Source organism: Manis javanica, chromosome 6 (genome assembly GCF_040802235.1).
Source record: "Manis javanica isolate MJ-LG chromosome 6, MJ_LKY, whole genome shotgun sequence".
Lineage (NCBI taxonomy): Eukaryota > Metazoa > Chordata > Mammalia > Pholidota > Manidae > Manis > Manis javanica.
This window is the reverse complement of record NC_133161.1, coordinates 13,811,984-13,826,373: the sequence shown is the minus strand read 5'-3', so window position 1 is coordinate 13,826,373 and position 14,390 is coordinate 13,811,984. Positions and strand designations below refer to the sequence as shown.

The following is a 14,390-nucleotide window of genomic DNA, read 5'->3' as shown; positions in this document are numbered from 1 at the left end:
TTGTTTCATGTATTTTGGAAGCTCTGTTATTAGGTTAATACACATTTAGGATTGTTACATCTTTGATTAATAGAACTCTTTGTTATTTTGAAATTCCTTCCTTATCCCTACTAATGTTCCTTGTTGTGAAATCTCCTTTGTCTGATACTAATAAAGCCTCTCTACCTTTCTTTGTAAATTAATGTGCTATAAAGCCCAGATAAACCATTAAAGTTATCTTTAATGTAGAAAACTAGTAGTAGAAATAAAGTAGAATCCTAAAAAATACTTAACCCAAAAGAGGGCCGGAAAAAACGGGAACAAACAACAGATTGAACACATAGAAAATAAATAGCAGGATGGTAGATTTAAACTAGTTGCACCAGGAGGTATGTTAAATGTATGATCTGAACATTCTAATTAAAAGGCAGAGATTGTGAGACTGGAATCTTTAAAAAGCCAGACTTAGCTGTATGCTAGCTACAAGAAATCCACTTTAAATATAAAGACACAGATTAAAGGTAATAGGATGGAACAAGATATACAGTGTAGCCATTATTGTTAATTTTAATGTCTTAATATTTATTTCTTTATATATAATTAATATCAATCCAGAAAATTATTAAATTTAAAAAGCAAAGTATTTTATAGCTAGTTTATTTTTCCAAAAGACTCTTTGGTCTTACAGACTCCAAGAAGGGAGTAGCAGTTACCAAAGGGGAGGGGTGTAGGAGGGCGGGGAGGGAGGGAGGGAGAGAGAAGGGGGTTGAGGGGTATTATGATTGGCACACACGGTAGGGGGGGGATCATGGGGAAGACAGTGTAGCACAGAGAAGGCAAATAGTGACTCTGTGGCATCTTACTACACTGCTGCACAGTGACTGCAATGGGGTAAGGGGGGGACTTGATAATAGGGGTGAATGTAGTAACTACATTGTTTTTCATGTGAAACCTTCATAATAGTGTATATCAATAATACCTTAATAAAAAAATAAATAATAAATAAAAAGACTGGTCATGAAGCCAGTATTACTTTCCTCCCATATAGTGCAGTTTTCATAAAATCTCATATGTTTGTACTTGAAGATTTACTAGTATCACATCTTAACATCTTAATGTCTGTAGCTTAACATCTTTAGCCTCTTAATACATGTGTTATCATCAGTTGATTTTTACTGAGGACAGGCCAATATAAAATTTACTGACCCATTATAGATTGTGTTCAGCTGACATTAATAGAAAACTTACGATGGCTTAACCATAGCAGGGTTTTGTTTTTCTCATTTAATCAATACTCATAGTTAGGGAGTCTGGGACTGGCAATCAGCTCCATGATGCCATCTAGCGTATTACTTCCAGTTTTATGGTTAGCTGTTCTTCCTATATGGATTCATCTTTATGCTTACCAGTTTGTGGTACCATGGCCACTAAGCCTATAAAGCCTTTTCTCTATGTGTAAGTAGAAAGACGGGGACCTGTAAGTCACAAAAAAAGTGAGTTACTTGCCTTTGTCTGTTATGTGTTTGTATTTTCCCTTTTTAAAACATTTTTCATTTATTTAGTAAAGTTAAGAGTATAAAGAATTCCCCTAATCCTTCACCCAGATTCCCCAAATGTTAATATTTTACCACATTTGCTTTATCATTCTCCTCCTGTGTGTGTATTTGAACTGTCTGAAAGTAAGTTACAGATAGGATTCCTCTTTATCCCTAAATACTTTGATATGTATTTCCTAGAAACAAGGATATTGTATTATATAACCACAGTACAATGATCTGAATCAGGAATTCACATTGATGCAAACAAAAACCAGAATAAGGCACCATTCATCTCTTGTCTTACAGAACTACTCATGTGAGAGGGAAGTCTTATCATTTGTGTACACTTTTTGGAAGGGACAAAGTGGTCTGTGGGAAAGGAAATGAAAGGAAGCTATAACGATATAGAAGGCATACAGTCCTTCTCTGCAAGCCTGGGCTACTTCTGTTTCCTTGGTCCTTCATTGATGTATAGTTTTGGAATTGCCACATCTCAAATAACAAAAATTATAGAAAACAAAACATTGTAGAACACTGAGAAAAATCTTTTCAGAAAGTCATGTTCTGTATCATGGTAGAATTGTTATGGTAGTTCACAACAAAATGTATTAGAGGCTTAGATCTTTCACCTCTATTGGAGAGGTCCTGAGGACAGAGGATGGAGGTAATGGGGAATCTATAATTTTCATGACAAAATAATCATGCCTTTGTGTAATCACGAGAATGCATTTTAGATATAAACATAGTGCATTTTGTATAACTGTATGATTTCAATTAGGTTTAAATGAACATTGGTTTTCTCACTTCTGTTTAGGAAGTTTATCGGAATTCTATGCCAGCTTCCAGTTTCCAGCAGCAGAAACTTCGAGTTTGTGAAGTCTGCTCCGCCTATTTAGGTCTTCATGATAATGATAGACGACTGGCTGATCATTTTGGGGGTAAACTGCACCTGGGATTTATTGAAATAAGAGAGAAGCTTGAAGAATTAAAGGTACATTGGTAAATTAATATCCCTCACTTTATCAAATTTAGTCACTCATTCTGTTGATCTGTATTAGTTGTCTTTTATGTAGTATTTGTGACTATGATTCTGTTAAACATTCATACTGGGCAGTGTAGGATCATAAATGGAGATAGCAGCTGGTTTAATGAATGATGTGTAAGAAACAGATTTTTAAATACTGTGCCCTTATTCTGGGAGGTAATATTTTGTGTTGGAGATGATGTTGATTTAGGAATCTTGCAAACTGGGTTCTAAACTAATTCTTGCATACAGTACATTGTTATTTTCTTTTCAAAAAAATAAATAGTAATATACCACTATTTAAAGGGAGATTGAAAAAAATGAGCCCAATATGTATTTGAAATATTTTGCAGTTCTTCACCAAATATCAGCAAGCATGCAGGACTTACAGGTTTTTTTTTTTTTTTTAATGCTCCTGCCCCATCTCAGAAATAACTTAGAATGAAACCTATTTTTTTTAAAAAGGACAATCACTGTGACTTAAATACATAGGATTTTGTGAGAAAGGCAACACAGTTCTTATATGCTGAGTTCTTTTGAGAAAATAAGCGAACAAAAATGGGGAGAGTATTTTCTGAAGAGGTACACATAAGCAGAGTCAATGGATATAATCAGTTTACTTTTCAACAATCTGTTGTGCCTAGTTTTTTAAATACTGTGGCAGTAAGGTTTATATTATATGCAAGAATGTTTACGGTTTATTACCACATTTTAAATAAATTTAGGAATAATGTCAATGTCCAAAATTAGGGGATTTAATAGTAAGTTATGATATAGTCAAGGGAGGGACCGCTATAGAGCTGGAGACAGAACTTCCCAGTTAATGGAAGTAGCCTGAGCATGGCTCTAGCTACTGTGACTGTGTGCTGCACGTGAATGCAAAGAATGAGACTCGAATGAAATCTTGAATACCAAAATAATTCAAGAGTGGTCACTCCTTAGCAGTAACCCCAAAAAACCCCGAAGAGCCTGGCCAGACTCAACAAAAAAGTTTCTATTAAAAAAAGAGTAGTTGCACTACAGCATATTGTTTGGGGCTCTAAAAAATGGTGCCTACTTGGAATGTTTGCAGGTACAGACCTAGCAAGAGAACTATATAATGTTTTACTGGTATTTTTAAAAGTAGCATCAGGGTGTTAATTGGAAGGTAATGAAGACATTTCTGTATTGGAAATCATCGAGCATGGGATCTTAGAATGATTTATAATGGTTGATGTTCTTTAAAAAATGCAAAATAATGCTAGGAAACAATTGGAGGAGGAAAATCTTATAGATGTGATTTTGAAATATCATTAAGAAGTCATGGAGGAACATGAAATTTTACAAGTGTTCCCAAAAGTGGTTCCAAGGATTTTGGAAACCAGACTTGAGCCTAATGATTATTATACCTGGCAAACTTCAAATTGAATTGATTAAACAGGTTTTTATGTCATTTGAACTATATTAGAAACCAGATATGGTAAAGTTTAAGATTAATGCTCAATAAGAATGGAACCAATACAATTTAAACTTTTTTTTTTTTTTTAAGAGAGTTGTAGCTGAGAAGCAGGAGAAAAGAAACCAGGAACGTCTGAAACGAAGAGAGGAAAGGGAGAGAGAAGAAAGGGAGAAGCTGAGGAGGTATGGAGTAATTAGTTGAATAGTCCAAGTATCCGAAGTTGAATATTCCCAATTTTATGAAGAGATGTGATTAATAAAAAAATTTTTAGATGTTAAAGAATCTGGACATGGGAATTTCTGTGTACTCTTTAAAATACTACCATGTGAAACAGTGTTTGTACAGGTATATTAACTTACAGCCATTTATGTCAAAGTGATTTCCACCAAAGTATATGGAAAAGTGAATAAATATGTGCTTCATACCTTTCTGTTTTGTATTATACAAAGCCCTTTTCTAGCCCTCTGATTTTTTTCATAACAGGCTACATTTATACCAGGCTGGCATAGAACTATTTTTATTTTTATGATATATTGTATCTTTGCTGATACAAGGTTTGGTGTTGTTTTTTTTTCTTTTGTATTACTTTACATTATACTTTGATATTTCTTCAATTATAGATGCTATTAAAAATCCTAATTTGATAATACCTAAATACACACAATTCTTTTATATTGATACTCAATAGTTGATAAAGTAATGTTATTCTTCATATTTAGAATATTTAAATGTAAGAAAGCTACATGTAGACATCTTCCCTTTTTAGGGCAAGTGCTGTCATTCCTCCACTGAGATAGATGTATTGTTCATTTACCATGAATTTTAAGTCAGAGCTTTATTTCTGTTCTCTTTTGTGTACACTTGAGGTTTCTGTAGGAATATTGCCCAGTATTATAATATTTAAGACAATATAAATGGCATTATAAACCTCAGTTTAAGTTAAAATTCTGCATTTAGTGCCACTAATATAAATGATTCAACTGAGGTGACAGTAAAATGAGGAAAAGTATTATTTGAAGGACTATGTTTTCACATTGGTAGAAGATGAGAACGTATATTGCATCTTACTCCTTTTTATTGCCAAGTGGCACATTTCTTTTAACATTGATTATAAAATGCAGTATTTCAGAAATGTTTTAAAGTTTTTCATTTTTTTTATCTGTGAACTTGAGAAAATATTGTAGCTAAGTATGGAAGTGAGGAAGTTACAAGTGTACAATTAAACAAGCTGGGATTCCAAGAATTCCAACTATAGTTTAAAAGGGTAATGATACAAATTACTATTATTTATTTCTGTTGTGTGCCAGGCACCATGCTACAATTCTACCTGTGTTAATTCATCTAATCCTTACAATCCCCTGGGAAATCTATATCACTTTTCCTGTTTTCCGAATGATCAACTAAGCTGAGGGAAGATAGATAACCTGCCCAGGTCACACATGTGGTGAGTGGTGGAACCAGAGTGAAAACTTCCATCAGGCTGAGTCCAAAGCCATGTCTCAACCATATTGTGTATTCTTTTTAAAAAAATTGAAACTGTGGCTTCCTAGTAACCATAATATTAGCTATTACTATTGAATGAGCATATTTATGCCAGGAAATGTGAAGAGTGCTTTATGTAAGAGTGTCATGTATCATGTTAAGTCACAGGTATTGTTAAGATTGAATTTGGTGTTCTGGGGTTTATAGAATGAGGTTGTAATTCCAAAGTGTATGCATCTCAGACCATAGAAATTCATAGAGGGAAAGGAGAAATGACAGAAGTACAAATAACAAAGAATTATTTCTAGTTTGGGAAGTGGTTTCTGCAGAATTGGTTTAAGTTATATTAATATGAAAGTACATTAATATAAAATGCCTTACATTTATAAAATTAGTATAAAAATCAGGCATCAGGAAGAATATTTTTAAAAAGTGCACCACTGCACTTTTTGTCATTTATAGTTACTTTTCTAAAAATAGATATTCTTTTTTTTTTTTAGGTCTCGGTCACATAGCAAGAATCCCAAAAGGTAGGTGTCTATATAAGATGTAAGTAGTGAAGTTGCATTTTTTAAAGGTAAACCATGTTGTGTATTCTTTTTAAAAAAAATTTAAACTGTGGCTTCCTAGTAACCATAATATTAGCTATTACTATTTAATGAGCATATGTATTTATGAACTAAATATCTTTTAAAATTGAATGAAAATTAAGATTAGTACTCTTAATTCTTTCATAGTTCAAGTTTGATTGAAGAAATTGGTCAGATGATAGTTACAAACTACAATTTAGTTTTATCGGAGTAAGATTATATATAGTACCCTGAAGTTATGTGGAAAGCTAAAAATATTTCAGAATTATTTCTTTAAGATGTTTTTAAAAATCTTGATGAATACGTGACAGGCAGGATTTAGATTTTTTAAATCAGTTTGGGTGGTACATCTAAGAAACACATTTTGAGGGAGTTGTTCCTGTTGGAGATGTAAGTAGGTTAAATAGTTGGATACATTTTTAATGAAGGATCCATGATGGGTTATTAAGAGAAACTAAAACTTAGCTTACCTTCTGATTTTGACTTGGATTATCATCCATTTGTACAGTGATCATAAATAGCTTCGAAGGAGCTCTTACAGTCTTTAAAAGGAAAGGGAAAGAAACTTAAAACAGTTTCTTTTGACTTTGAGCATTAATATTTGGGGCTTTCTGAAGATATTCTTTACAGTTTTCATTAGTTACTGGTAATTTTTTTCTACCTGAGAAAGGTGGAGAAACATGGTGTACCTCTTCATTCTTCTTCACGTACTGTTCTCATTCCTATTCATGTCCGTTCTCATGAATCCATTCGTACCCAGAATGCCCTTTCTTTCTTTTTCAAATCCTACCGTTCCTCTTGTTCAGATCACATCTTCTGAGTATTCCTCATTCTAAAGAGTAACTATTTCCTAAGAACTTTTCCCTCTAAACTAGAGCAGTTGTTATGAAGGAAAAACCTGTGTTTCTGCTAGATGCCTCATAGTACTTCCTAGAATCTTTCAGTGGTATTTCTGCTTAAAACTCTTAAAAACTAAGACATTAATAAATGAGACCAGCTGTGTCAGCTAATTTATAATTGTGAGTTTCTCAAATACAGGCTGAGAAGTAGAAAAATTAAATTCTGATACTGTCCTTGTTTACTGGTTGATTAATGCCCACTGGTCTGTTTGTTGAACAGATATTTAAATTATTAGACATAGAGCATCTTTAGATATTTAGACCAGAAATTTAATTTCTGCCACTCTGGTCCAAGCTACTTCCTTCTTACTTCACTATTGTGATAGTCTCTTAACTGGTCCCTTAATTTCTATACTTGCCCACACCCCTTCTCCACTTCAGTCTGTTTTTCACATATCAGCCAGAATGAGCCCTTTATTTTTTTATTTTTTATTTTTTTGGTATCATTAATACACAGTTACATGAGCAACATTATGGTAACTAACTCCCCCCATTGAATGAACCCTTTAAAGAGTAAAATCATGCCAGCCCTCTGTTCAAACCTCCTAGACTTACTCCATTTCACTCATAGGAGAAGTCGAAGTCCTCACCAGACCTTTTAAGTAGAGTGACCAATCTGCTCTGGGCTAGCTAGCGGTTTATGTCTTGTCTCTCAGCATATTTGTTAATCATTCGAACCCTTTCCCGCTGTATGATTTATCGTTGAGAGCATCCTGGTTTGAATGATAAAGTGCTTGGTCATCCTGCCTGTGAGACCCCAGATATGCTCCCCCTTGCTCACTTCTTACCTGCCACACAGTTCTCTTCTATTTCTTCGACATGTTGAACTTTCTCCCACCTCAGGGCTTTTACCTGTTCCGTCTATCTGAGCACTTTTCTTTGAGGTGGCTGATTAGCTGATTACCTTTACTTCATTTTATCTTTGCTTACATATTATCCTTTCAGAAAAGCCTTCCCTGCCTATTCTTTATAAAAGATTACCACCTCACTTCTCTCTCCATCTTTACTCTTCTTAATATATAATTTCTTTACTACCTGACCTCCTTTTATTTTACTACCTACATATCCATGTAGACTATTCAGGAGTATAAGATTCATGTGGGTAAGGACTTCACTTTATTTGCTGCTCAATTTCCCCATCCCAGTCCAGTCTAGAACATTTCCATCACTATCTTAAAAGTGACCCTTCACAAGTTACATACCCCATTGTATCCCTCCGAATTTTTTTGTATTTGCATATGTCATCCATACCCTTCTGACATACACAAGTTAGTTTTATGACCTGTGGCGGCTGCAGAAGTGTTTTTCCTTCTAGTTTCCTCAAAATGTTTTTCCTTCTTTGTGCCACTGTGTACTCAATGTAAATACATTTTTTTTCCAACTTAAAGTTCTTTAAAATGATTTATGCAGTTTAGTTTTTTTAGCCCAAATAAATTATGTACTAGTTGAATAGAGAACTGTCCTGCTGTGCTTTGGTTACACTGTGTGATTAGGCATACTGTGGGCATTCAGCCTTGTTTCTATAGCCATATATACCCTTTCTACCTCAGAGAGTTAGTAACTTATCCATAAGCAGTATTTCTCATGCCTCTCCTCCCTTCCTTCCATGCTCATTGGATACATACCTTATTTCTAAAGTATACTAAAAGTCTTAGAAATTTAGATGAAGTTAGATCCATAAAGCATCTAGATAATACAAACCCTAGCATGTAGTAGTGGTACAGATTTTAAATATTTTAAAAATATTCCTGATAAAATTTATACACTACTGATCAACCTCTGAGAACTAGGTGTTTAATTTTTATTATGAAATGCTGATATTTAACATACCAGCACATGTATTTTACAGATTTAGCTGACTTCAAATAAAATAGGCATTACTGAGGGATAGCTCTCTTTAAAGAAGAGACTTTAAGAAATAAGCTTAAAAGCTCACAAAGCTTAAAAACTAAATCAAATGTTTTGGTAGATCCAGGTCTAGAGAGCATCGCAGACATCGGTCTCGCTCCATGTCACGGGAACGGAAGAGGAGAACTCGATCCAAATCTCGGGAGAAACGCCATCGCCACAGATCCCGCTCTAGCAGCCGAAGCCGAAGCCGCAGCCACCAGAGAAGTGGGCACAGTTCTAGAGACAGGAGCAGAGAGCGATCCAGGAGGAGGTACTGAGGTGTCCATAAAAGGATATGGACTACCTTATGGTTTAGATTTGGAATGCTGTTGGTTTGAAACTTGGATCTGGTAATACGTACACATTTGTGTATGGGTGTACATATTTTCCCCTGATTTATATGGGTAGTTCAGAGAGAATGTACTTAAGAGCCAGAGTAAGAAATTGGAACCAGTATGTGCAGAGGTTATTGCTTTTCTCTGCTTAGGGTGTCTTGGCAAAAAAAGTACTTTATGGGCAAGTAACTTTAGGTACCAGTACTCTCAGAGTTTTTTCTATATTTTTTTGGTGAATTAGGGACTCTGAGGAGTACTTTCATTTAAAGAATTGTTCAGTTTTGACTAATTTTTTTTCCCAAACTTCTTTGAGCTGGTGCACTTTCTCAGAGCAGACACATTCTAGTATATTCTTGCTTATCTGCAGTATAGATATGCATTGTTTTATAAAGTTAGCTTAGCAGGGCAGATTCAGAATCTTAAGGAAGTTAGACTTCTTTAGCATGAAAATTCAAAAGATGCAGGGAGGGCAGACCCATGGGAGGTATGTTTAAGGACCTGAATGTATATCTGGGATCAGACAGAATGTGGTGGAGCCTTAACACTGAGTCTGTATAGCTCAAGCCCCCAAAACTTCTCAGGTCATATGTTGGCCCTTAAAGCCAGGTCATTTCTGTGGAACATAAACCATGCTTAAAATTGCTTTTTTCTTGACAACTGTTCTTAAGCATAAATGTGATAAACTTTGAGTGCCTAGCACCCACTAGTCTTAAATTTCCTATGGATTACTCTACACAAAGCCCATGATAGAATTCACAGAAAGCTTTATTAAAAATTTTTCTTTCTTTCTTTTTCTTTTTTTGACCCTCAACTAGCCATTCCCTGGAACTCACCAGCTAAGTTGGTTAATAGGCTCTCAATCAATATTTTATTTATTTCTTAAATTACTGCCTGGTTCCAAGTAGGTTCTTCTTTTTTTTTTAAGTTCTTCCCCCCCTACCTTTATTGAGGTATAATAAAATTGTAAGATATTTAAAGTGTACATCGTGGTGATTTGATGTACACTGTGAAAGGTTCCACCATTAATTTACATACCCAACCTCACATATTTCTCTCTCTTTTTTTTGATGAAAATATGTAAGTTCTACTTTTGTAGCAAACCAACTAGTTCTTGAGCAAAATCAGTAAGAATTGTATACTTCCTACTGTACTAGGTCTGGTAAAAAAAAAAAAAAAGCATAGTTGAGCAATTTTATTCAAGTGAGTTAGTGCACAAGACTAACCTTGACAACAATCAGATAACTTTAAAGTGCTAAACTACATATCGTAGGGTAAATAATACAGGAGTTTAGATGAAGGAAATAGCAGAATAATAATAAAATGGCTTCAGGTAGTAGATAAAATTCGAATAAAGTGGGTATAATTTGAATAGATATAACCAGTAGGAAAAAGATATTCCAGACAGAGTGACTATCATATGCAGAGAATGAGCAGGTAATTTTTAAGAGACAGGGTTCCTCATATAGTGTGTTTTGTAAGCTGGTTATCTCATGCTCTTAAAACTGGGGGCATACAGTGCAGTACCCAGAAAACTGTGTTACAAAAAACTGCTCAGTGAATCTTACTTGCACTGTAAATTTTGGAAGTTATCCTACTCGGTGGAAGGTGTAGCCAATTTCTCTTGTCATTGCCCTCCTGTCATTGTTTTTGGTGTCTATGAACTCTTAAATGTCTGTATTGGTGGGGATGAAAGGAATGGATATGAAGTTTCCTCACCTAAGATTGTGTCCCAGATGCTTCCTGCATTTATGAAGTTGTATAGGAAATGTTTCCACCGTACTTCATGACACTTCTAATCTAATATTCAGCATGTTCATAAAGAGGATTATTTTTGTAAAACTTAAAAATTTTGCTTTTCTTGAGATCACTTCTAACTTTGATACTCAGATTATTCTCTTTCAAAGCAACGTGGTTTCACCAAAAATCAGACAATTGCTATTAAAAACTACGTGTTATTATGTATAAAATAGCATCAAGTTATTGCTACAAATTTGAGGTTGATTTTCAAAGTAAAAGTCTTAGGATTCATTGTTCTCCTGCCCCAACTGTGAAAGTACTGGTCTTTGATATAAGTAGTCTGTCTGTGACCTTTCCCTGGTAACAGTCACCTTTGGTAAATGAGGACCATTTGCATTTTTGTACCTCCTGCTCTGTTCAAGGACACACACTTCAGACTTCATTTCAGAGTCAAGACTACTTGGGTTCGGTGGCCTTGGCCAAGTAATCTATCCCGACTGTCTTTCCCCATCTGCTGAGTAGAGATAGTAAGACTACTGCTTCATTAGGATTATTGATGCTTTGAGTGAAATAGTGAATGGAAACTGCTTATGTATGGGAACTGTGATCTCTGATAAAATATTGGGTGATGCTCACCTCATATTTGATTTTCAGTTATTATTACTGACCTCTGGGATTTACCAGCAACTCATGTCCGTGTCTTTAGGCATCATCTCTGTTATCTCTCTTCATATTCCATTCTTAAAAGAGACTGTGGGATAGATAGGATTAGTATAAGCAGATGTGCTCTGTATGACATTCCCCCCCCCCACATTATTTTAAAGCTTATTAAAACCTTAGGTAGAACACTCAAAGTTGACAATCTTTCAACCTTTTTGGTTTATTCCTCCATAACTATGTTTCTAAAACTGAGTATAGTAGTAGTTTTTCCTGCCTAAGAAGTTGAAAGTATTACTTAATTAGGCCTCGGATCCTAATTCTGAACATGAGTTAACTGATATAATTATGTAAAGGTACCATGTCACCTGTAAAGAACCAAATAAATGTAATATGTTACTGATTCTTTCTTGATGTTGAAGAGTATAGAAGATTACTTATATTTTGACCCCATAATATCCTCTTTTTTTTTTTTTATTGAATCTCTGACATGAGCTTGTTTTGTTACTATTTATTGAAGTTGGGTATGGGAATAGAGAGGCAGTATTAAGAAACATTTATGGTTGACCAGGATTTATTATAGTATAATCATCTTTCTCTGTCTTCTATCCTGATTTGTTTTCCTGTTGGTTGAATGAGCTAACTTAGGGAAGGGGTAAAGCAGATTTTTAAAACAAATGGTTATTTAAAGCCGTATCATTAATTGAATAGTTCTCATCTAAGTCAAGTGTGTTGGCAAACTGTTGCCTGCAGGCCAAATCTGGCCCCATAGCCTGTTTTTGTAGAGCCAGCAATCTATGGATGTTGATAAAAAGGAAAGGAAGAATATACCATATAGACGGTATGTGATCTGCAACTCCTAAAATATTTACTCTGTCCAGACAACAAAGAAAAAAGGTTTGATGGCCCCTATTCTAGTCCTTGATTTCCATCCAATTTGGATTTACATTCTGTTATATGTATTTTTTAAATTGGATAGCACCTTTTACTTCTTTAAGGTATTTAGATATATTTTTATATTAAATGTATTTGCTATGAATTGGAGAAGCTTTAGGATTGCCTCTAAGATAATGAGCATATCCTATCCTATGAATTTTATTTTAGCTTACAGTTTTTGACCCTTGGCTGTTTGTTTTCATCCATCCCCTTGTTTTAGTATATTGATCAAATACTGTAGTGCTCTCTTCTGTCAGAAAACTGACTCCTCTGTTTTTCTTGGATGTATTCTATCTTCAGCTGTCAGTACCTTAATATTTATCCGATTCTTTCATTTGGATTTTGGGTTTCCCAACACATTTTGCTCCTCAAATTAATATTTTTCAGATCCTCAAAAGAAAGATTCAGAGACCAAGACTTAGCACCACGTGACAGAGACAGGAATTCAAGAGACAGATCACCTCGTGACAGAGATCGAAAAGATAAGAAGCGGTCCTATGAGAGCGCTAATGGCAGATCAGAAGACAGGAGGAGCTCTGAAGAGCGCGAAGCAGGGGAGATATAATTAGCTGTGTACATATCCTCAACCCTTAAGCTTCCTATGGAGTTACATACTATTGTTTAGTTTGCAGCTGTTCGGGGTGACACAGTGAGCAGTTCCAGACACCGATCCAGCTAGGCTAGATGTACAGTATCTAACTTGATCTGAACTTGTTTTCCTTGATGAAGCCTAAAACTACATCCATAGTTTCTGGTGACCCTGTAATACAATTCTGAAAGTACAATTTTATATAATAAGACACCAGTGTCTTTATTCTTTGTAGTAGGAGTGGTAGTGAATGAATTGTGTTACTTGCCTTGGGATTTTTTGACATTTGTAAAATGCTGTCTTCCTTTCTTGTCTTGGAATTTTTCTTTTTAATTATTCTTTCTTTGACTTTTGTATCCCCTAATACCTCCACGCTCTCATTATAAAAAAACGGGGGCAGGGAAGCAATATAACTTCTGTTCCGAGGTTCTGTTCCCATTATTAATTACTAGCTGATGACAGTTCAGAGCATTTATACTGGAATGTGTGCAGGAGAAATTTAAAATACTGGGACTTTTGTTTTATTTTAACAGTGCCTATTTAGAGTTGGAAGTTGAACAGCTGTTGCATTACATACTTTGCTTTTTTATTGAAATTTTGAAATCAAACATGTCTTGATTTTTTCTGTTCTATTGAATTGCTATGTTCAGGATGTTTTGGAAAGGTGGGTGGGGGCAGGGACTATTTCATAAGCACTTCTTTTATTTTGTGTGTGTGGAGTATAAAGACTACACCCTTACTGTAAAAAATAATAACAATAAAGTGAAAGAAACAATCACTACCGCCATAATTCAACTGTAACTTGTAAATTGTCACTAGAACTATTAGCTGTGGGCATTTTCTTCTATTGTTAATAGTGCCTATTGTGCAAGGCACCAAATGAAATATATACTGCAAAGATTCAAGACGAACTGTTGTTCCTCCTGGGCCCCTTGCCGACTGTATTCCAGCTCCTTCAGGGATGTCTGGAACAACTGCTATAGAGAAGGACCGGACCTACAGAAGAAATTGGGGTTTTTGTTTGTTTTGCTTTTTCATTCAGCAAACTGAAATAAAAACATGGTGTAACCAACGTAACGAGACTAGCGATCTCCTGCATTGAAGAGCTGTATACCCACTAGTGATTTAAACAGTAGTTGACAAGTATCAGTTGTGATCTTAGAAAATCTGGAACAAAAGTATGGTAAGTAATGGAATTAGTGTCTGAATAAACTAAGATCATCTTTCAAGAACTGTGTCTGTCTTTGGTCCCCTAAGACAAATTTGGTGTGACAGGAATGCAGACCTCAGACACAG

The 14,390-nt window shown here is 34.9% G+C and overlaps 1 protein-coding gene across 10 annotated transcripts in view; it reads left to right on the top strand.

Moving 5' to 3' along the window:
- The window catches only part of LUC7L2 (LUC7 like 2, pre-mRNA splicing factor), a 66,745-nt gene extending 52,579 nt beyond the window's left edge, over nucleotides 1-14,166 (top strand). For all 10 annotated transcript variants that reach the window (XM_073238370.1, XM_073238369.1, XM_073238371.1 and 7 more), the window contains 5 exons: nucleotides 2,332-2,508; nucleotides 4,070-4,161; nucleotides 5,962-5,991; nucleotides 8,920-9,111; nucleotides 12,893-14,166. In XM_073238370.1, coding sequence (XP_073094471.1) covers nucleotides 2,332-2,508; nucleotides 4,070-4,161; nucleotides 5,962-5,991; nucleotides 8,920-9,111; nucleotides 12,893-13,070 — 669 coding nt within the window. In that variant the 3' untranslated portion in view covers nucleotides 13,071-14,166. The remainder of the gene's footprint in view (nucleotides 1-2,331; nucleotides 2,509-4,069; nucleotides 4,162-5,961; nucleotides 5,992-8,919; nucleotides 9,112-12,892) is intronic.
- Nucleotides 14,167-14,390: the final 224 nt, after the last annotated feature.